Below are 23,993 nucleotides of genomic sequence, written 5' to 3'. Positions count from 1 at the left end.
GACCACAAACTGCATTCTTTTTATTTCTATTTTATACTCTTGGTGACACCGAGAAGGGCAGACTACAAGTCCAGACTTAGGGAGTCAGGCTTTTCAAGCCAGTTTCTCTGTGTAGCCTTGACTGTCCTGGAACTCACTTTGTAAACCAGGCTGGCCTTGCCTGCCTCTACCTTCCTAAAGCTGGGATTAAAGGTGCGGGCCACCACCGCCTGGCTTAAATCTACTTTATTAAGGATAATTTGATAACAAAAAGGAAAAAAAATCAAAGAACCAGGATGTTTCCAGGCTTTTCACAGCTCATCGGCGACGCGATCCTATCCAGTCACGTGAGCTGGGGACGTCCACTACCACACTACAGCTCTGCTGGTGTAGGACAAAGCGAAAATAAGCTTCTGAGCGTCACTCTGATGAGCCACCCCAAACTTCGGTAACAGACATAAATATATTAATTGTGCATGGTACTGTAAATTTAGAAAAGGAGTGAAACCAGAAAAGCTAACAGGCTCAACTTAAAACTGGGACTGACTTCTTGTAGCAGGCTTAGGCAGTTTCACAACCTGAAGCGGGCGATCAGCAGCGCTCTGTGGAGCAGCTACAATGACTACTGAGTTTAATAGCCAAAGGCAAATCTGAGACTTCTAATTAATGTCCAGACCTGCTCCTTGTAAATATTCTGCAAAGCACATGAGCTTTTTATATAAGGAATTCCAGGAGAACTCAAGCGTCTTCTGTTCCTTCTGGATGTGTCTGCTTCCAGACTGTCTCAAATTCAGAAGCCAGATGGGGAAGAGAGGGAGAGCTGTGGAGGACCAAGGGGGCAAGGCTGAGGCTGCCACAGCTCTGATGGAGCTGGGCTCAAGGCTCCCGAGGAGAGGCTGTGATGAGCCACGGGGCAGGCAGCCAGGCAAGACTCTTCATGTCTCACCAGCAGCAACCCAGACTGCGGCCTGGCTTTGATTTCTGTCTCCTTGCTGGGGAAGACAGACATTAGACTGTAGGATCTGGACACGCAAGAGCAGTCACTGGTCAACAAGAGTCATGGAAAGTCCCTCTCAGTATCTTTCCTTTCCTTTTGGGTTTGACTTTTGTTAAGTCCAGTACCATCCCCCTGAGGGCCAAAGGATGGGGTCCTATGGAGGAGGTGACACTGGCTGCAGACGGGTTAGAAATGCAGAAGCTGTTTTCCCATGACTCCGTGTAGGATATTCCTTTCTCCGACCATTGTCCCTTATACTTCTCTCCAGGTCTGTGTGTGTGTGTGTGTGTGTGATGCATCTGTGTGGGTGCATGTGTCCATGGACATGCATGCACATGCCAGAGGTAGACATCATGTGTCTTCTATCACTTACTGGTCATTTAAAATTACTTTTTACACTTACACATTTACATACACACATATAACACACACACATGCACGCATGCGTGCACACACCGCATGTGTGTGTGCACAAGTAAAGATCAGAAGGCAGCTTGGAAGAGCTGGCTTTCTCTTTCCACTATGTGAGCTCTGGGAATCAAAGTCAGGTGTCAGGCTTGCTGGCAAGCGCCTTTACCTGCTCAGGCATCTTGCTGGCTCTACCTTATTTTTTGAGACGGGGTCTATCGCTGAACCTGGAGCTCCCTGGCTCAGCTACAATAGCTAGCCTCATCCAAGGGATCCTCCTGCCTCTGCCCTCCCAGTCCTGTGCTGGGATTATAGTATGTGCTCAGTTCAACGACTGGTTTTTTTAGGTGGTACTGGAGATCTGAGGTCAAGTTTTCACGCTTTAAACAGTGATCAGGTTACCCATGAAGTCTTCTCATCCCCCTTTCTCCATATTTCATGCAAGGATAGGGTCACACAGACATGATAAAATGAGCAAATATGTCCATACAGAGACAAGCAAATGCGGGTTCTGTGTGATGTACTGACTGAGACACAGAACCAGTGAGGTCCAGAGCAGAGCACACATTCTTGCCCCCCCCCCCCCCGGAAGCTAACAAAGGAAATGAGTAACAAAAGATAGAGTGGTGTCTCATCCACCGGGTGATGGGGCTGGGGCGGGGCATGGGGGGAGGTGGCTATGGAATGCATCAGCTTCCACTAACTAAGAATTCAAGACCTTTACTGCTGTGATTGAGGTTGTGAGTTGGGAGGCTGAAGGGAGCAAAGGCCATTTGTTCTGTTTTATAGAGAAACTATTTTGTGACGTGCTCTTTCCACTGGAGGACACGATTGTTATTTTCTCCTCTATTCTACAGCACAGATCACACTTCACAGCTTGTTAGCACAGACTTTCCTATGCGGATGCCGGGCAGGCACTGCTCTGTGTGTGCTAGCAGGGCACCACTGACGACAATGACACCGAGAAACATTTAATAAAGCAAAGCCAAACAAACACACAAACAACCGCCCTTAGCTTTCTATTCCCGGGAAACATTTGCATTCCGGGGAATGTTCTTCCTCTTATGTGAGTACATGCTTCTAAACATAAATGAGCACAGTTGCAATCATATGAAAAATATTATGCTTTTAACTTTGAGTCTGGAAGACATATTAAGAAAAACTGCCATGCCGTTCTACTTCTAGACTACATAAATCATTTCCTACTTTTGATTTACTCTCCATGCTGCAGAGATTATGCCCAAAGGAAACTACTGAAATGTGTTTGCTGAGACACATAAAAACATACAGTTGTAATTGTTCAAATAATTCACAATTCTGCTACAACAGCAAATGCCTGGCTGTTTGTTTAGAAACAACAAAAATGCAAAAGGATTTCACTGGAGACATTTGACTTTACATAGTTACCACATAAAATGTAGTAACATTATAAAGTGTGGATGTGCACTGCCTTAAGACATCTGTGAAGAAATGAATTATGTATTTTGCTTTTAAAACAGCCCTTGAAGGTAGTGTGAAACCATGACACCAGTTACTGCCAGGGATGTTCTTCATATCAGAGGTGACGGATGCCACACAGCCCACCTCTATTGTTAGCCTCAAGCCCCTTCCCACAGATCCTCTGCTTAGATGGAAAGCTTGCTCCTCGAGTGTAAGGTCGCTCACTGCTGACGCTGGTATTTACCTGGCTTCTACTGTCACAGGAGCTAGTGCTGGGCTGTGCAAGGACAAGGAAGGACACTCCCAGTTCCTGTCACCTATCTGCTCCAAGTGCTTCGCTTCTCAAACCTGGAGCTTCTCCAAACCTCACCCATGAACTCACTGCTCTTCGGTGGCCAGGCTCATGGGACCCTGGGTGGCATGGGGGCTCTGCAGGAAAAACAATGCTCCTTTGGGGCAATGTTTTTCTGCTCTCCAATCTTAGAGCCGGGACTGTGGCGTTTGTTAGATCAAGAAGACCAAACATTCGAGCACTCCCATTGCACATACTGAAATTATCACATCATAAAACCCATTATTTTCAAGTGTTCAATTGGATGAATTTTCTTATCTGCATCTAATGTGAGCATCACCACAGACTCCGACCAGGCACCTGAGCTAAAGAGCTCCCTCTGCCTTGCTTCCCATGTGATTCCCTCACTGCTCCCCTGGGCCCCGGTACACTTGCTTCCTGTCACACACTGCCTTTTCTGGCATTTTATTGATTTCTGATCATCTAATTTTACTTTGATGATTCTAATTTTATGGAAATTAGTCATAAAGCTCAAAATAGAGTATGCTTAGATAAATGTGCCACACACATGCAAAATAAAGTAAATTCTGCCATCGTGGGATGTTCTATAAATGCCAATCAGGGGGAGGTGCCTGACAGCCTTTCAGATCTCCTATGTCGTTGCTGATTTTTTTGGTCTAGTTCTATCAGTTGCTGAGGGAAGGGTGCAAATCTCCAATAAAGAGAGTGAGCCAATCTGTTTCACCAACTCTGCCAATGTTTTTGTTACTGATTGTGGTGGTTTGAAAGAAAATGGCCCCCAAAAGGGAGTAGCACTAATGGGAGGAGTGGCCTAGTTGGAGTGTGTCACTGTGGGGGTGGGCTTTGAGGTCTCCTATGCTCACACTACACCCAGTGAGACAGACCACTCCCTGTTGCCTGCCTATCAAGATGTAGGACTCTCAGCTCCTTCTCCAGCACCATGTCTGCCTGCATGCCTCCATGTCCCACCATGAAAATGGACTGAACCTGAATGTTTTCCTTTATAAGAGTTGCTGCGGTCATGGTGTCTCTTCACAGCAACAGAAACCCTAGCTAAGATAATGAAGTGTGGTTATGCACACGCACATTTGCCAGAGCCACACGTCACTTGGAACTCGATTTGCTTTGCCATCTACGGAGTAGCTACATTAGCTTCCTGATCACTTGTCTGCGTGTCTCCCTTCCCTCCACCTACTCTCTTCCTCTTCGTTTTTATTGCTTTATTTTATGTGTACTAGTGCTTGGTCCATTATGTTATGCTATGCGTGCCACTGGCTTGTGCTGGCCAGAACATGGTGTCAGATCCCCTGGAAACGGAGTGTCCCCATGTGAGTGCTGGGAATCGAAACGGAGCCATCTTTCCAGGTCCTCTTTCATTTACTTCCATTCCAGTCCTTACAGTTGAAGCAGACCATCTGCAGATGGTTTATTGCTGTCTTCGTCCTTTGGCTTGGGTATGACTGTTAATGTGATTATCACCTGTCGTCTTATCTTCGGCTCTCTCCTTCTGTGGTGGGGGTGACTATTTTTAAGTGTTCTTTAGGATACTACATTTTTGGTTGGCTTTAAAAAATTATTTTACTTATTATTATTATTGTGTGTGTGTGTGGTGAGCGTGAGGTCACAGCACGCATGTGAAGGTCAGATGACTGTGAGGTAGCTTGCTCGCTCCCTCCATCTTCATATGGGTTCCAGGGATTGCGAGGCTTCAACAACAAGACTTTACCTGCTGAGCCATTTCATTGTCATTTTTGTATGGCTTCATAGTGGTTGCTATAGATTACAAAATAGATTTGTAACTTTTCAGTCTTCATAAAAGTAGTAATATACCACCTCATGTAAAATACACAACTCATAGCCATATAGGACCATTCCTCTCCCTTCCTTCACATTGTAGTTTTTACAAATCTATACCTACAAACACCAGTCTTCAAAGATAGTAGCACTTTTAGTCTTAGGAACTATACAGTCCATTAGTAAGATAAGGAAAAGAGAGGGAGACAGTGATGGGAATACAAATGAAAAACTCGTAGCTATCGGGACATTTTCATTTCTTGTAAATAGTCATTTTTTGCATATCTGGATTTCCATCTGGTATCATGTCTGTCAGCCCAAAGAACTTCCGTTAGCATCACAGAGCAGGGAGGCACGCGGCCAGCAATCTCCTTCACCTCCTCACCTGACAGAGAATTCTGGGTTCATACGGTTTCCTTTTAGCACTTTAAAGAGTTCATCCCAGCCCCTCTGAGAACAGGGTCGCTGCTGTTTGCTGTGTCGCGTGGTCTGCATCACTGCTCGTCAACTCTTTCGATGCCAATGCATCTTGACTTCGGTTCTCTGTTTACCTAACTGCTTGCTATTAGTATCTCCTATCTGCAAACCTGTCTTTCTCCTGTTTGGGTCTTTTGTATAGTTTCTATTGCTTGCCCCAGACATCTCATTTCTCTATTTAGATTTTCGTGCATTGAAAACATGTGACATCTATGAGAAAATGGAGAGGAGTTATTAGTAGTTACTTCAAAAAATCCTTGTCTGTAAGTTCTAACATCTGGTTCATCTTGGGGTTGAGCTTAATTGATTTTCTTTTATGTAGAGAATGTGCTCCATTTTCTCGATTCCTTGGATGTCAGAAGATGTTGGACTGTGTCCTGAATAAAATTAATGTTAAGTTGCTGAGAGTCTCTGTATTTGGAGCAGGCTCTGGTTTCTGGGCAGCCCTCCCCCATCCTTACCTGGGATGTGAGAGCTAATTCTACAGGTGTGATTACAGGTCCAGCCATGGTTGTGGAGAGCCGGTCTCAGGGGCTCCTCTTTCTCTTCTGCGATTCCTTCATGATTCTCAGTGTCTATAGACCTCATGTTCCCTTTACATTATCTAGGCCAGAGAAACTGCAGCTTGTCCATGTGTTCCCCAATTCTGCTGTAGTTAGATCTCTTCTTTCAATGGGACGGTCTGGTCAACCCTTCTCAAGGTGGTGCCTCTATCCATCTTCCAGATCTCCAGGGCTGTGCTCTCAGTCTGAGAATTCTGGCTCATATTTGTTTGTTTTTGAGGCAGTTTTTTTTTTTCTCCTATGTAACAGCTCTGTCTGTCCTGGAACTCCTCCTGTAGACCAGGCTGGCCTTGAACTCACGCAGTTCAAGCTTGCCTCTATTTCCTGAGTGCTGAGAGTAAAGGTGTGTGCCACCACTGCCCAGCCAGCCCTTGGTGGTCTTCAGCTAGTGTCTTGTACACTGCTCAGGAATCAGGCAGGCATTTGGAAGAACAGTCTGGGACTCTCCTGGATGCTACTCCCCTCAGCACTCATCTCTCTCAGGTTAACCTCTGGTTTCCCAGGCCAGACCGTTCTTAAGAGGCCCTCACTCCCCTGCTGTGACCACCTAGGCAACACTTGACTCCAAACTAAAAGATGTGGAACAGAAACACATAAAGCCTGTCTCCCTTCTTCTAAATGGGCGTAGACTCCAGGAGGCCACTGGACTCACTGGCCAGTTCCTTTGAGTAGTGAAGTTTTATTTTATTTGTGGCTTCTTGTGGGGGTTACCGACTGGTTGGTTCTCAGATCACCACACCTGAAAGCAGAAACTTAATTCTCAGCCTGGTTTCAGCCAGACAGCAGCATTTAGTGAATGCCTCTTCTGCACAAGGCAGTGGATTGGAGAAGTCAGAACAGGGTTTAGAAAAAGAAAACACACCAAGGAACCTGAAATAAAGAGAAGTGAAAACATGCATACACGTTTATAGACAGGGCAGCACGGGCTCCACACCGCACAAATGGTTGTAAAGAAGGATGTGGAGACTACGTGTTCTGGCTATGCGTTCTGCAGCGGGCAGCATTTCAGAGGAAGACAGAAGCAGAACCTACAAGTACCAGTACTGCTTTCTTAGCAGTGCCCAGCTCAGGGCACACAGAAAATGGCTTCAGATGAGATGGGCATGGCCAAGTGTGAGAGATAAAGTGGATGCCTTTATTGAGTGTGTCACTGTCTGTTAAGCACTGTTTTTTAGTATAAAGAAATGTACAGCTTTCTGCACACCTTTTAATCCATTTACTGGCTCTGGCAGCTGTACTGTATCCCTGCAGATTCTGGGCACACTGGATCACTTTGCAGATGAAGACAGTTTTACTTCTTCATTTTCAATTGTGCTCCCTGCCTCCCAGGTCTCCATAGACCAGCCTATCTCAGTGCTGGGATTTTATGTTGTACTGGGGACTGACCGGGGTCTTTGTGTATGCTGGGCAAACGTTCTCTCTACTAAGCTACATTTTGCCCCTGCAGACATTTGAATTCAGCTTGTCCTGTTGCTCTCCTGGGATTTCTAATACAACGCTGAATAGATGCACCAAGAGAAGATATCCTTGCCTTGATTTTGATCATAGAGGAATAAACGTTTTCCATTACTATGCATATTTAACTTTAGCTGGAGCGTTTTCAAGTATTCATTCATCAAGTGAAAAAATTCCCCTTTACTCCTAGGTTTTGAAAAGTCTGGGCCGGGTGGTGGTGGCGCACGCCTGTAATCCCAGCACTCAGGAGGCAGAGGTAGGCTGATCTCTGTGAGTTCGAGACCAGCCTGGTCTACAAGAGCTAGTTCCAGGACAGGCTCCAAAACCAGAGAAACCCTGTCTCGAAAAACCAAAAAAAAAAAAAAAAAAAGTCTGTCGTGGGGCTGGCAAGCCTCTCTGTGAAGGCCAGACAAAACGTGGTTTAGGCCTCATGAACACAGTTTGTCACTACTTCATTTTGCCACCTTAGTGCAAGGGCTGCCACACTGTAATGAAAGTGGCTTCATCCCTAATCTGCATAAGGCACTGTGCTGCTGTGTGAATACTGGGCCTTTGCCTTTCTTCCTTCTAAGGTCACACCCATTCAGGTCTTAAGCTGGAAAGGGAACTTTTTAGTGGGGGTTGTTGTGCCTGGATATCAGTGTGTTTGGGAGGGTGAGGCAGGAGGATAATGGGTTTAATGGGTTTAAAGTCAATCTATGTGATATGGAGTGTTAGTTCCAAGCCTGTCCAGGCTACATGGTGAGATCCGGTGTCAAAAACCACAAAATAAAAACAAAAAGAAAGAGGAGGACAGGAGAAGGAGACGAGAGGAGAAAGAGGAAAAGGAAAAGAATAAGGGGAGGGAGAAGAGGGGACAGGGAAGAGTAGGGGAAATGAGGGAGGAAGAAGTGGCAACTGTGGCAAATCAAAATAATGCCTCTGTAAAAAGAATTACAAGAACCAAATACAATTATTTAGTTTCTTACATCTTTACTCTGGTAAGTCCATACAGGAAAACTGAATTGAGAATAAAAATATCAGGACCTACAGGACAAATTTTAATCTGTTAGTTTTTTACATAAAAATAATTCATTCTTACATGATCCACTGAAAATAATTTTATACTACCTGGGAACTATTAGTCTTGATCATAATTAGCAGCATAAGTCTTTTACGAAGCTTGAATGGTGACAGGAAAACCATGCCAGTGACATTCATGTGGCCAGGTTAGGAGGAGTCCAGGATGGGCAGATAAACAGTGACAATGGGTTCAGTTTTTTAAACTACTATAGTATATACTCTCTGTTGAGGAAACTTTAGTTTGCTAACCACAAATTTCAAACCAAACAAAATCCTACCAAAGCAAACAGCAGGGACTTAAAGAAGCCACCCAGCTAGTATCTCCTTTCCCATCGAGACCCCACACGGAAAGCTTCATCCTAATGTAGTCATTGGGAGCCATGGCTGGGAGAAGTAGGTGACATAGGTTGAACTCAGTGAGACAGCACAAATGACGGGTGTCACATGACTATTTACCAGGACTGGCTACTCTAAAAGTAAACGTGTCAGGAGACTACCGCATGTCTAATCAGTATCTGTGCTATGTGTGAAAAGGGCTAAAAGCAGGATTGGGCTCAAGACTTAGAAACAACAGTATGTAGACACTAACCAAGACCTGAGTCTGGCGTATTGTAAATCTGAATAAGTGATCTGATAGACCAATGTCACAGGAGTTAGAATGTTTAAAGTTTTTAGAAAAGGAACAGCTATAGGGTGGAGAGATGGCTCAGTGGTTAGGAACACTTGTTGCTCTTGCAGAGGACCCAGGTTCTGTTCCCGGAACCCATATGGTAACTGTCCTCACCTGTGGCTCTTGTTTCAGGGAACCTGATAACCTCTTCTGACCTTTGAGGGCACCAGGCACACGAGGTGAACATACTTAACATGCAGACAAAGCACATAAAATAAATCTTTAAAAAAATGTCAAGAGGAACAGCTGGGACTTGTGGCTCAGGACTAACACACTGCAATAATCTCAGAGAAAAAGAGGGAGCTTCCCTTCAGCCTTAGCTTCCTCAGCTGTGCCGCGGACACCATCCTGACCCAGCAGAGCAGGAGGCCGAGTGAATACCAAGAATCTACCTGGAGGGTCAACAACAAAGGAGGTGTGGAGTCAGAAAAGGCTGCTTCTGTCAGACCCTGGTGGAGGCGCTGCTCACAGGCTCCACCACCAGCTAAGGAGCCACTTTCCTACGGGAGTGTGGTCACTAGAAGGCAGCCCACATTCCAGCTGGATGGCCCCGATATCCGGGGCATGTAAGCAGCACCAACTGGACAGCAACAACAAAATTTTCCTATTGTTTGTTTATATTTAAAAGAATTGAGATCTAATATTTCGATTACATGTAAAAGAAAGGTTCTAATTTAAACAAATCTGTGTTAAGGTTCATGAAGTGAAAACACTGTTGCTTGGGAGAAGATGGAACACCTTCAGTTCCATCAAGAAGATGAAACACACCCAGTTCCATCTGTCAGTCCAGCCTTCACCATAGTTCTGGTAAGGGCAGAGAATTGGAGATCATGTAGTAGGAATCTCTCAAAGTGGAAGATGTCACTGAGAGTTCTGAAGAGGGAGTGGGAAACCTGAAATTAGAAGTACTCTAGGTGATCATTCATTACTTAATAGAACTCTCTCGAAATCCTCCTGGCTAGAGATCAGCAGTACCGGGCTCGTTTTCAGAGACGGTGGTATGGATGCATGCCTAGTGTTCATACCCTAATGGTCTACTGTGCCTTCTTGCAGTCCCTGCCCTGGGAAATTACACTGAGGGAATTGATGTATAGCTGTGTTTGGCTAAAATCCCCACCCTCATTTCTGGTGTGTGTGTGTGTGTGTGTGTGTGTGTGTGTGTGTTTGTGGGTATGCCTATGTGTGAAGGCAGGAGGAAAAACTCTGAGCGCTGTTCCTCAAACCTAGCTAGCTGTCCTCCCCTGCCCCCTGCTACTCGTGTGAGTGTGTGTATTTATGTATACAGAGGCCACGGGAGGATGCCAGGTGTCCTGTTCTGTCCCTCTCTGCCCTGTTCCCTTCAGACAACTCTCTCAGAGTTTGGTCGGTGGCCAGCAGCCTAGCAATCCCACTATCTTCCTATCTGCACAGCTGTGGGCTTACAGGCATGTGTATGCAAACGAGCTCAGCTTTTTCCATGGATCCTGGGGATCTGAGTGCAGGTCCTCACACTGTGCTGCAAGTGCTCTTTACCCACCGAGTCACCCCCTCCCGTACAGTACCTTATACTTGGAAAGGGTTTTCATCGGTCTAGAACTTACTAAGTAGGGTAGGGTAGGCTGGCAAACCCTAGGGATCCTCCTGTCTGTTTTCTTAGCACTGGGATTATGAACATCTATTACCATGCTCGGTTTCTTATGTGGATTCTAAGGACTGAACTCACACAAGCAGCAAGCACTTCCTTGCCTGAGCCATGCCCACCCATTTGCTTCTTTCTGAGTGTGCAGGAATGATGTAATCTCTTACACATGTGTTGTGTGTGCATGTAACCAGATGTGGTTGCTGGGAACTGAACTTGAGTCTTCTGCAAGAGAGTACCAGGCCGTAGAGTGGAGCCCAAGGATCTGCATTTTCAACATGTTCTTGTAGGATGGTGATGCCCCTGCCCACTCTAAGGGCCATAATTTGAAACTACTCACTTAATGCATGAATTTTTTTTTTAAAACTCTAAGACATTAAATAGCAGCTGATCATTAAATCAATTTAGTAGGCCTGGACAGCAATTTAAAAAGATAGAGGATCATGAACCTATCATTTTCAGTGAGTACTACTTTACACAAATTGTTTCAGTTGTATGAAAATGTGTATACTGCTACACATGGTGCAAACATGTGTGTGTGTTTGTGTGTGTTTAACTGGAAATGTCAGTCAAAAAAGTTTAAAAGGTAGCTGGGCAGTGGTGGAGCATGCCTTCAATTACAGTACTCGGGAGGCAGAGGCAGGGGAATCTCTGTGAGTTTGAGGCCAGCCTGGTCTACAGAGTAAGTTCCAGGTAAGTTGGGGCTACACAGAGAAACTCTGTCTCAAAACCAAAAAGTCTGAAAGGCACTAGTTTAATGACTTTGTTGTATTCTCAGCGACACATTTGACTTGGTGGGGAATTATGAGTCCAGTTGTATCCGTGGACACTAAGCGAAACGTGCCTTGGACTGTCTCTCCCTCACAGATTCCCTTTGCCTGGATCTCTGCTTTCACCCGGGCCTTCGGAAACTTCACCTTCCTTCAAGGTAGCCAAGGTGAAGGCTAGGTCTCTCCTTAACACTCCCTGACTAGCTAGCCCAGTCCTTCCTTCCAAAACTTGCCCTCTCTACTTGACAGACAGGGTGAACCCCGCCCTTTTGTTAGCTGCCTCTGCCAGGGTGAACCCCTCCTCTCCTGAGGGCTGGGTAATGCTGATGTGTCTCTGTTCTCTCAAAGATGCCCAGCAATACTGTGCTCACGTGGGGGGAAATAACTGCTCAGGTAGAATAAACAGTCAAAGCCAAATTCAGTCAGAATGTGTATGGGAATCAGCTATCTGACAGAAGTGACATTTAGGGAAGAGAAGGAGGTTCCCAATAGGAGAAAGGTTTTCTCCCAATAGGAGAAAGGGGAAGTTTTAAAATTCCTTATTAAAAATCTATAAAATATGCTCCATAAATATACCATGTATATATGCAGGCAAAACACACACAAAAATAAAATGAATAAATCTAACAAAAAATCCTCCAGACGAACCAATCTAACACTTTTGTGTAACTCCTTAGGCAATTAATGACAACCGTGAAAATATTCTAAAAATTATATTTAAAAAACGAAGGCTTTAAAACTCATTTACGGCTGGGGAGGCAGCTCAGCGGGTAAAGAGCTTGCTGTGCAAGCCGGATGGACTGAGCTCAGGTCTCCAGACCCAGGAGAGGGTTGGACACAATAGTGCAAGTGTTTAATGCTTCTGGCAGTGGGAGGTGGAGATGGGAAAATCACCAGGAGTCCAGGGCCAGCTCACTCGGTGCCCGGATCAGCGAATAATAAGGGAACATGTCTCAAACAAGGAAGAAGGCGAGCGAGGACTGACACCCGAAGCAGGCCTCTGGCTTTCACACATGCATCGTGGCACACTCACGCCCACACCCACATATATAGTCTAAACACCCCCCCCATGCAAAATATTTCATTTAGTGTGAGCCGGCTGTTACTTTTAATTATTATGATTTATCAAGTTATTCCACAATTACCTATCTGCACTAAAAGAAAAGTTGTCTTTTTATTACATTTTCCGTGAAAGCAGGACCCGGTCTTCAAATGTTATGCACGGTAATGGACATTCCTAACCCTCCCATGACACAGATGATGAACTGAACCACGGAAAGGGGGACCAGGAACCTTATGCTCTCACGCATGAGGTGGTGTAGCAGCGAGCACACGTGCGACTGGATGGCTTCTGTTCCACTCCCATGCCATTCGCAGTGCTGTGGGCGAAACGGGAGCCAGGACCATTGTGCTATGGGAGAAGCAAGAGTTCTGTGCCACAGCTAGGGACGCAGCTTGCGAAGGACATGCTAACTTTACTCCTACCAAACCCCAGATGAGAAACAAGCAAAAGGATTTCGGAGCTTGTTCTTTATTCTCTTGTCTAAGCACGAAGGTCCGGAAAACATGATGACCTAGTGTTGCCTTTCCCAGACTTCATGGAACACCAGTAAAAAGAATGTTTAGATTGATATTAATACTATTTACTTTGAACAGCCCAGTTGTTTAACTGTATAGACAAATTTAGCCAATGAGTATACATTCCCACACAGACTATTATGCAAATATTTTAGAAGACTATGTCAAATAATATTTGATTGAAAACTATTTTATTTGGTTGAATGTCAATTACTGCGCCACGGACTTCTAGATCTTAATGTTTACTTGTCCAAAACTGGAAAGGTAATTCTACAAATTGAGTTTTCATTCTTCAATGAAGGACATTTCAAAGCTCATTTGCTTAGCTGATGAGTAAATCCATGAATTCTATGATCTTCCTAAGTCAAGGTAGTCAAAAAGCTGCAATGTAATGCTTTAATATAGAGGGTAAATCACTACATAGACACTATTCGACACTTTTCCATATTAAAAATGCATCTTATTAAAATAGTATTTCCAATTTGAAATCCATTCCTACAAGTTGAGCACATATATAAAGTTATTATTATATGCCAATGTCATATATATATATATGAACTGCCCTGAATGAACCTGATCACATGCACATGGCACACCAACACTATTCAGCACAGAGTTTTTTTTCAATCAACTTCAGATACTGTAGCATCCTGTGAATTAAATTCTCAAGGTTTTATGTGATTTAATTTAATATAAACACTTGACTCGCCCTAAAATGATTAAAATAATTGAGGCAAGGCTTGGTTTTAAGACTAAACAGCCTTTTTGATTCCCCCGAGTAACATTTGTGGTAATGACCAGTTCCCATTTAGATCAACAGAGCATGACTTGTGAGTAAATGTAACCTCAGCTTCTCTTCTGTACGGGTGATGGACTGTTTTGTTTTCTGTTTTTAAACCGAACCATCCATCTTCCAACCTCTGTAACCACTGACTGCGGTAGCAAGCTGAGCCCAGGGATAAATATCCATGTTCCAGAACAAAACTACCTGTATGACTTAAAGGATTTACCAGTGCCCTTGGCCTTAATAGTGTATTACTCTAAGCAAGGTTAATGTCTCTGGGATCCCCACAAACCAGCTAATTTCCCTGTTGGCCAAAACATGAAGAAGGCTGCATTTCCCTGTATATGTGACTGTCTCAAAGAACCATTTCTTCTTGAGCACAGTGTAACAAAAAGACAATACATCCACATTCGAGTGTGTGCCTTGCACACTGGAATTCAATTTGCTCTAAGGTCACTATTATAGGTCAACCTTCACTATTTTTCTATGGCCCATGGAAGGGTTCTTGGGCAAAGAGTGTTTATTAAAGGAGCTAGAAAACAAATCAGGCATTGAGCATGGGCCAAGGACACAGAGAGTGAAGGTGAAGTGAAAGAAAAAGTCCAGGCATACCAGAAAGGGACAGCTACACAAGAAGGAAGGGACCTGGGGACCACAGCAGAGACAGAGCATAGCTATTAATGGAAGAGAGGGAGGAGGGAAAGGAAGGTGCAGAATGTGCTGGCAAAAGGTGGCCCAGCCCCCTGCCAGGTCTGCAGCATTGTACAGAGCAAAAAAGTACTCAGAATAAGGTGGGGTATGTCACAGGACAGGGAAATCAACCCCAGGAGTCCATTGGCTAAAGATAAAAAAAAATCTGGGCAAAAATAAACAAACGTCAGCACTGAACTATACCCTACAGAGAGAACTACGAAGTCTCTTCTCTTGGGAACCACCACAATGGTAAGGTCCTCATGCTGTCGGCCAGACCTACTGATGGGTGGTAAAATCAGTGGCCACACTCTAAGACGAAACTAGGTACCAGTAAAGATGTCAAGCGTCATTCCCAAGATATTTACCATTTACGAAGGAACAAATGGTCACGCTTCACTGGAGAAGCCTGGAGATGCCAAACAACACCTCTAGAAAAGAGACCTGCAGACACCGCACACCTGACCGTGCTGCACGAGGGCAGTATGCTTCTGGGGCCAAATACGACAGCTTCAATAGAACCACGAGATTTTACTGAAAATCAGAAAAACCCAAATACAACCAGGACCCATCAGAAATGTTATGAGTAGAAAAGAGAGGAGGAGGACACAGGACAGAGGAGGAGCCAGCTGGGGAGGCAAAGGCCACTCTGCGTCAGTCACTGCTTTCTCACAGCCTTTGTTTACAGTTTCAGCTCAGAGCATCTTTCCCACAACCATAAGCTCTGTGTGAGCAGGGCTCGTTTGTTTTGTCCTCTGCTGTATCCACTGTGTCTAGGACAGTGTCAGAACAGAGAGAGGCAGTTACAGACATCACAATTTCAGAAGACGGTAGAAAAAGAAGTTGTAAAGCATGCCTGAAGGCACAGTATTTTTGACTCCTCGGCCCCAAGATGTTAAGAGGCCCATGTTCCCCCACAGAGTACAAAACATGGGCTGTCCACCCCTCTGCTCGCGTCACGGACTGAGCTAGGCAACAGGGGCTGCAGAGGAGCGACACTCCCTGCTCACAATCGACTACGGGTGGAGTGGAAACCATTAAACATCTAAAGACAGTGCAGAAGAGGACAGATGCAGAAATAAAGTGCTCTGGGAATTTTAAGGAGAGAGACATGTGGATGGAAGAATAGAAACAAAGTCTTCAGAAATCCTTTGAAATTCAGCTGGGCCTTGAGGCGACGTTTAGAGTGTGGGTAAGTGAAAGGCCAAGGTAAAAGGGAGCGACAACCCAATGACAGGGAAAGATGGGTGAGCTGCAGGAGCCAATCCACAAAGGCAGGCGAGAAGGACACAGATGCAGAGTTGCGGGGAATCGGGGTGGGGCCAGGGTGGTGAGGGATGGGTTGGTGGGGGCCACTGGGAGATGAGGGGACTGTGAGCTGCTACAACCCCAGAGTAAGAACTTCTGACTATCTGCTGGTAACAGGGGCACTGCTCTGTAAACCTCAGCATGGATGCAAAAAGGACAAATTCTGACTCTAAGAGTCACGAGAAATCTATGGTACAATTCTGTGCAGCCTTCCACCATAAGACTTTGCGTGTGCTTGTATGCATATGTGTCTGTGTATGTGGAGTGTTGCAAGCATATGTGCTTGTGTGTGTACACACGTGTGTAGAGGGCAGAGGTATCAGGTGTCTTAATGGTTCTCCACTTATTATTATTAGTGTGCGTGTGCATACACACGTGTATTGTTGGCATCAGGAATCTTCTCCTCTGCTCTCCATTTTACTTATGAACCCAGAGCTCACAGACACAGCTAGACTCTAGCTAGCTGTTCTAGGACGTTCGACTGACACCTTGTGAATGCTGTAACTACAGGTAGCTACCATGCCCACCCAGCATCACTCTTGGAGACTGGAACTCCTATCCTCACACCTGGACAGCAAGTGTTCCGTCCAGTGCGCCATCTCCCCAGCCCCTCCATTTTATTTTTGAGACAGTGTCTCTTGTTGAATCTGGCATAGCAGGCTTTCTTTTGGGCCACCAGTCAGCTCCCGAATAATAACACAAAGACTTATTAGTTATGAATGCTTGTTTCTTATCAGCTCTTATAACTTAATTTAACCTGTTTCTCTTCATCTACGTTTTGCCTCGGGCCTATCCCTCTATTGCTTTGTTATTGGCTGTTTATCTTTTTATTAGACTAATCAGGTGAGTTAGGCAGGCAACACATCTTCACACTGTTAAACAAATGCAGCATAAACAAATGTAACACATCTTTGTTTAAAGTAATATTCCACAACAACCTAGAGTTCATCGAGACTAGCTAACAATGGGTTGCAGGGACCCACCTGTCTCTACCATCCCAGCCCTGGAGCTGCAGATGTGTGTCTCTGAGCCCAGCTTTTCACACGGGTGCTTATAGCTCTTCATGCTTGTGGAGCAAGTAGTTTACCAGTGGAGCAATCCTTCAAGGACTTCTTTTAACCTACCTCTCCCGTGCCCTTGGGTCACATGATATTCTGACATTTGCTCCCAGACTTTGCTGCAGGTATCTCATTAAGTGGCCAAGAAGACCCACACTGATTGCTTCAAAATCTTAGTAGTGAAAAGGCACCTCCTTTAAGAGAACAAAAGCTCTCTTGGTCCAATTTCCACCCAAAGATGAAATGCCCGATTCTTCTATGATAAATTCTTTGTAGTAGTTGGACACTCTATCTCCTGGGGTCCTCTCTTCCTCAGGTTCTAACACCCTCCTCCTCATCTCATGTGATAGACTGCAACCCCATCTGATTCTCTGGCTCAAACTTGGGTTTACTAACATGTTAGCTAACTATGATCTCAGACTAACCCTAACATACAAGCGTTCTTCATCACAACACAGGCTAGCACAGGTGAAAATAATGCCCGTAGAAAGGCTGCTTTGGAGATGTGTGTTGTTGGGCCCAGCTCCACACCTGAACATTGCTCAATGTCTAGAGGTCCTAGCCGCTTCGCCTAGAAAGCTGGGTGACAACAGAACCAGTTCATTGCTATACAATGCTTAGAAAAATATCTTATAGCATTACTATTTATTGTAGAATTTAAGTTCTAAAATTTACTGACAAGTTACTTTTGCCAGAACTCTGAGAAACAGTATGGAAAACAATCATTATAGAGGCTATCAGAAAAGCTAGAAATAGATCTAGTGTGCCAGTCAGGTTTATGTCACCTCCACAAGCAGAGTCAACGGGGAAGAGGGCCTTAGTTGAGAAAATGTCTCTATAGGACTGGCCTGCGGGTCAGCTGTGGTGTGTGTCTTGACCGATGATTGATATAGGAGGACCCAGTTCCCTGTGGGGTACTACTCCTAGGATAGTGGTCCTGGGTTCATGCTGGCTTCTATAAGAAAGCTAAGCAAGGGATGAGGAGCAGGCCAGTAAGCAGCACGCTTCCATGGTCTCTGCATCAGCTCTGGCTTCCAGGTTTCTGCCCTGCTTGAGTTCCTGCTCTGACTTCCTTAGATAATGAAATAAACCCTTTCTTCCTTTTGGTAATGGCGTTTTATCACGGCAATGGAAATCCTAACCAAGACATCTAGCAATCCTAGTATTGGATATATATCTAAAGCAGTCACACCCCCCCCCCCACTTTCCTGCCTGCCTCATTCTTCACAACAGCCATGAAGTGGAATCAACCCAGGAGATGTGGGTGAGTGAATGGATAAGGAAATGTGTTACACACACAACAGAATAGTACTCGACTCTGTAAACAATTCTGCCGTTTACAGCAATGTGGATGGGAGGTGGAAATAGCCAGGCACACAAAGACAAGCATCGTATGGTCTTACTTATATGTGGAAGAACAACACTGATCTATCTGAGACCGGAAGAATGTAGAAGAGTGGTTACTGGAGAAAACAAGGGTGTGTGTGTGTGTTGGAGAAAAATAGTTTATGAAAATATGGGGTGAACAACTTTTAGCACAGTAGAACTACTATGGTTGCCACCAATCAAGTGAATATCTCATAGCAGCTTAAAGTGAGAGTTTTTGGATGTTCCCAGAACAAATAGCAAATATCTGAGGTTGACGGATATGCTACTGCCCTGATCTGACCACACACACGAACACTTGTATTAAAATGTAATATGTACATTTATTGCATCAAATAAAAAATACAGTAAAAAATCAAATAAAAGGGCTAGTACCCTCTTTGCTATTCATTTACTTATCTTGGGCTTCAATTTTGTTTAAAGGACATACTCAACCAACTCAATGAGAGAGACAGAAGCAAAGCCATACTGAGAATGGGAGGATGTAAGTAGGTAATCTTGTCCATCCTTTCTAGACTGTTCTTAGATTGTTCCTTGCTCCTCTGGAGTCACGTCATTCCCACATAGTCTGCTGCTGCCTGAGCAGGTTTAGACTGCTCCTTCTGCCTCGTACACACAGGCCACAGCAGGGGTTGCTGCTTCTCATGGAGCATCACCAGCATCTTTAGACCCTGTGCTGCACTGCCTGTGGTCACTAAACCCTCTGTCCCCTTCATGCTCTCCAGCGGGGCAATGGCTGAGAGCCTGGTGTGGCAGTTGCCAGCAGAGCTCTGCAGAACTTGGCCATAGGCTATGGCAATGAAGGTGGTGCATGCATACCCCGAAGGACACAGGAAACCCAGGTCTAGCAACAGTGATGGGCAGGCCTATGGACTTCAGCTGAGGCACCATCACACTGGTGATGACGTCCTTGCAGCGTCCGCGGTTTCCCTCCACCGTGCTCCCTCAGGCGTTTCTGAGATTTTGAGTTCTTCACATTAGATCATTATCTACTGAAACCAGGGGTTCTATTTCTCTGGTGGGTTTGGTAGGGTAAACAGAAGCTACTCATGCCAATCAAACACAGGACTTCCTGAGAGCCTGAGAACAGGGAAGCTGTGACATGATAGTCACTCTCACCAAAGTGCTCCAGAGCCTTCTGTGAGCTGCTGCAAACTTCAGCATCTCTGGGGCCTTGACAAACTCAGGCTCTACAGAAATGAAGGACTTCTTCATGGAGCAGAGCATTTGGTGGACATGTTGAGAGGGACTGGGTAGGTTTGTGGGTTACTGGGGAGCACTGCAGCCCCAGTTCCTTCCTCTTCTGTTCCCAGGCTCTGAACTCTGTGAAATTTTGTTTTGTTGTGAGCTCCTATGATAACATGCCGCCTCACAACTGACACAAAGCCGTCGGGCCGCTGATCCGCAGGAGGAAGCTACCACAATCTCCCTTCGTCAGCAGACTCCTTCAGGCGTCACAGTACAGTAATAAAACATTGAACAACACAGCTCCAGCAACTGTGGCATCATGGGAGGAAGAGCATTCTGGGAACCACACAACCTTGGCTCTCCTCTGCAGCCTACAGAAGACCAGAGAGGAGGCTAGGGATGCAGACCTGGAAACGCCCTTCTATTTGCTTACATGAAACCGTTAGCGACTGGGTGGGCAACAGTTTGTTTAATTTCTGCCCTCTTGAGCAACATTCTTCCTTGTTACAAGCTACACATATGCTCAGTAAAATGTCTTGCTTCTAGCCTACAGATCTAAGTTCTCTGTTACCATAAACTAAAAAGTGAATTGTCTTATAGTTTCTTATATTTTCTGAGAGAGAAAACTGACCCTACAAACCTAAGTTTTAGTACTGGTGAGATGACTCAGAGGCACAAACCACCATACTGGGCTCTAGGTAGTGGTTCTCAACCTGTGGGTCATGACCTCTTTGGGGGTCAAATGACCCTTTCGTAGGGGGTTATATAAGACCATCGGAAAACACAGATATTTACATCAAATTCATAATTGTAGCAAAATTACAGTTATGAATAGCGACAAAAATAATTTTATAGTTGGGGTCACTACAACATGAGGAACTGCACTGAAGGGTCACAGCATTAGGAAGGCTGAGAACCATTGCTCTAAGGGATCAATTGAGGGGTGGGCTTTCACCCAGGAGTTCACTTCAAGAGTGCCTCTGCCACACAAACAAAGCATTTTCTTAAAATGCATTCTTTTTCATGTTTCCACCAAGTACTTTTCTTCCCACTACTGTATACAGGCAAGTAGTAAGCAGTGTATGGACTGCAAGCAAGGGCTTTGGAGCTAGGCTGCCAGGGCCTGCATAGCTCAACCACTCTAGTTTTACTACTCTGGGTAAATCACCTTTCCATGCTGGCCCCTTCACCTGGCGACTTCAGTTGCTGACACTAGCTGCCTGAGAGAGGTGTTGAATGAGGTAATACACACAGATGTTGAGGCCCCAGAAGGACATGGGGAGGCACTCACAAGCACCAGGCCCCACAGAAATTGGCATCTTCACCACTTCCACCTTCCCATTATCTTTGGTGATGTTTGTATGATTCAGTTTGTTTGACTGGGTGAAAAGTACACGTGTTAACTGTATGCACTGCTCATGGGGTGTGCAGAGTTACTCCTGGGGTACTCAATGATGTGGTGGTATATTCAGCTATTCTCTTCTGAACTGCAGCTTTGGTATCAGGGCGGAGCACAGCAAATATTTAGTCTCTCTGAATTTATGAGCACTGGGTAGGTAAGTGGTATGATTCAGAGTAATGCCTGCTAGTTGCTGCTGTGTGCATCAAATGATCAACAGCCAGTGTCAACAGGAAACGCTTTACACAGCTTACCTTTAGTCTGTCTTTGGGCAGCGCCACGACCCCTTGTTTAATGATTTCCAAGACTCTTTCCACTGACAGCTCAGCTCCAGCTTGTAGCAGCCTTGAGCTAAAGAAGGAGATCACCTGGAATGAAAGAGCCATTAAAGAAAAACTTATTTATTGCATGTGTTTTATCTGCATGTATGTATGTGCACTTATGTATGCCTGGTATCCAGAGAGGTCAGAATAGGGTATCAGATACCCAGGAACTAGAGTTACAGATGCCTGTAAACCAGCATGTGGGTGTTGGAAACTGAACCCAGGCCCTCTGCAAAAGCAGTCAGTGCTCGTAACCTCTGGGTCATCTTTCTAGCTCCAAAGTTACTGACTATCAATCATTTTTAATTTTTTATGATTTATTTATCTTTATTTTATGTGCATTGGTGTGAAGGTGTCAGATGCCCTGGAACTAGATTTTCAGACAGTTGTGAGCTGCCATGTGGGTGCTGGGAATTGAACCCAGGTCCTCTGGAAGAGCAGTCAGTGCTCTTAACCGCTGAGCCATTTCTCCATCCCCCTATCAACATCCCAAGTAGCTGGATTACAGGTGTGTGCATCAAAAGGCACCTGTTTAACCAAGCTGGGATTACAGGGGTGTGCATCAAAAGGCACCTGTTTAACCAAGCTGGGATTACAGGGGTGTGACATGAAAGGCACACACTAAACAAGCAGTTGTCTGGGAAGTATTTTCAGTGATGCCCTTCGTACCTGGAAATCAGAGCTTCCTACTTCTACTTTAAAGGGACCTGCTTATCTGACCTCGTAGCATAGACCTCTCTTTATAGGGTTTGATGGCCAAGAAGTCTTAACAGGAAAAGAATCTTAGGCTAATGGCTGAAACGCCATTTGGGGATTATCTACGATTTTAATTCATCTGCAGCATTCTTTTCTCCCCTCCCACTGTGGGTTTTCAAGACAGGGTTTCTTTGTGTAGCCCGGCTGTGCTGGAACTTGTTTTGTAGACCAGGCTGGCCTTGAACTCAGAAAGAAAACCTCAGTCAACATAATAGCACCTAATGTGGGGGTGACCAAATCTAATTAAAAGCCTGAGAGAGCTAGACAGAAAAGAACAGAGTTAAGCACAGTTTATTGATAGCAACATTTTTTACAGGTGGGGCTCTGTTTGCAAGAGAGGCTTCCTGACACAGATTTAGCTACAAAAACTTTGCAGCCTTTTTAAAGAGGCTCTGCCACAAAACACTTAAATGATGTTTATGAATAGCCTACAGCATGCTTCTTGGTGGTGGCACAGACTTTGAAATGCCATAGAGTTGTGGCAATAAACATAGTTCTGGCCAGTACCTCCACCATGAAGCTAGATTCTCAGAAAGCTAAGGAATGGGATGGATCTAGCCATCAAAGCCATGGCTTTAATCCTAGCCATATCACTTAGCAAATTAAAGACTCATGTGGTCAGAAAAAGAGAGATATACAGTAAAGATAGATTCAAAGACAAAGAAAACCCCTAAATGGTTTACTGTGTGTTTAAAAATATATGTAGGCTTGGGAGAACAAAAAGGATAAAATCCTTAAAATAAAAAAGAAAAAAAAAAGCAAGTAATTGGGTGTGGTGGCACACACCTTTAATCCCAATGCTTGGGAGGCAGAGGCAGACTGATCTCTGTGAGTTCAAGGACAACCTGGTCTACAGAGTGAATTCCAGGACAGCCAAAGGTACAAAGAAAAACCCTGTCTCAAAAAGCCAAAAATTAAAAATAAAATAGAGGTTAAAATAAAGCCATGTTAAAGATGAAAAATACACAGAGAGTCTGGATACTGTATGTTATTGTGTTGTCTTTAAATTGTCTGATGACTGAGGAAGGAGCAAAAGCTGCTAAAAGACATTTGATTATAAATGCTGCTGGATTAACCCAATATATAAAGTCAAAATGCTTTGACTTTAAAATTTAAGTCAAAAGATATGTTACTTTGGAGAAGAAGTTTTGTTCTTGTTTCCACAGGAAATGGGGGACTGTGGATTCATTCTGTGTTAATCAAAATCAGGTTTGACCAAGGAAGACCCCCTGAGAAATCTCCAATAAGAGGAATGGCCTACATGTTTAAGTTCGACATCCAGAACAGCTTAAAGACTGCTGTCTGAGGGACTGGAGAGATGGCTCAGTGGTTAAGAGCATTGCCTGCTCTTCCAAAGGTCCTGAGTTCAGTTCCCAGCAATCACATGGTGGCCTGTAGATAGACACAATACTGTATAGATAATAAATAAATAAATCTTTTTTTTTTTTTTTTTTAAAGAAGACTGCTGTCTGAGATGATCAAGCCTCACAGGATACTCCAGTCAAGACTTGATCATAACTCTAAATTTTCTTTAGGTCCCCATATGATTGATTATCAGTGCACCCAATCAGCAGGAAAACTATACCTACCTTTCCAAAAAATGGATTATGAATGTTTGTCTTTCTTTAGACTGTTTGTTACAAGTTGTTATGGATAATGGTAAGTAGAAAAGCTCAACAAAGGAGATTCGATTCAGAGTTCTTGTTTTAAAAAAGGGGGGAAGAGTGCTCTGGTACAGTGGTCTGTATCCTGTCACTTGTATTTTAAATAAACGCTGGTTGGCCAGGAAATATAGACGGGAATACCAGGCAGGAAGTAGAGGTGGGGCAATGAGAATTCTGGGAAGAGGGAAGTTTCAGTCTGCAGTCATCACCCAGACACAGAGGAAGCCAGACACAGAGCAAGCAAGATGTGACTGCATCACCGAAAAAAGGTACCAAGCCACATAGCTAACACAGACAAGAATTATTTTTTCTG

At 44.6% G+C, this 23,993-nt stretch overlaps 1 protein-coding gene across 4 annotated transcripts in view; it reads right to left on the bottom strand.

Annotated features, from left to right (window-relative positions):
* Positions 1-23,993, bottom strand: part of Dym (dymeclin) — a 254,863-nt gene that overhangs the window by 24,596 nt on the left and 206,274 nt on the right. For all 4 annotated transcript variants that reach the window (XM_050151614.1, XM_050151615.1, XM_050151613.1 and 1 more), the window contains one exon: positions 21,192-21,305. In XM_050151614.1, the coding sequence (XP_050007571.1) occupies positions 21,192-21,305 (114 nt within the window). The remainder of the gene's footprint in view (positions 1-21,191; positions 21,306-23,993) is intronic.

This window comes from Alexandromys fortis, unplaced genomic scaffold (genome assembly GCF_014885135.2).
Source record: "Alexandromys fortis isolate MF-2015 unplaced genomic scaffold, M_Fortis_MF-2015_v1.1 scaffold_71, whole genome shotgun sequence".
Classification (NCBI taxonomy): Eukaryota; Metazoa; Chordata; class Mammalia; order Rodentia; family Cricetidae; genus Alexandromys; species Alexandromys fortis.
The sequence above is the reverse complement of the archived record's forward strand: the minus strand, read 5'-3'. Positions and strand labels throughout refer to the sequence as shown.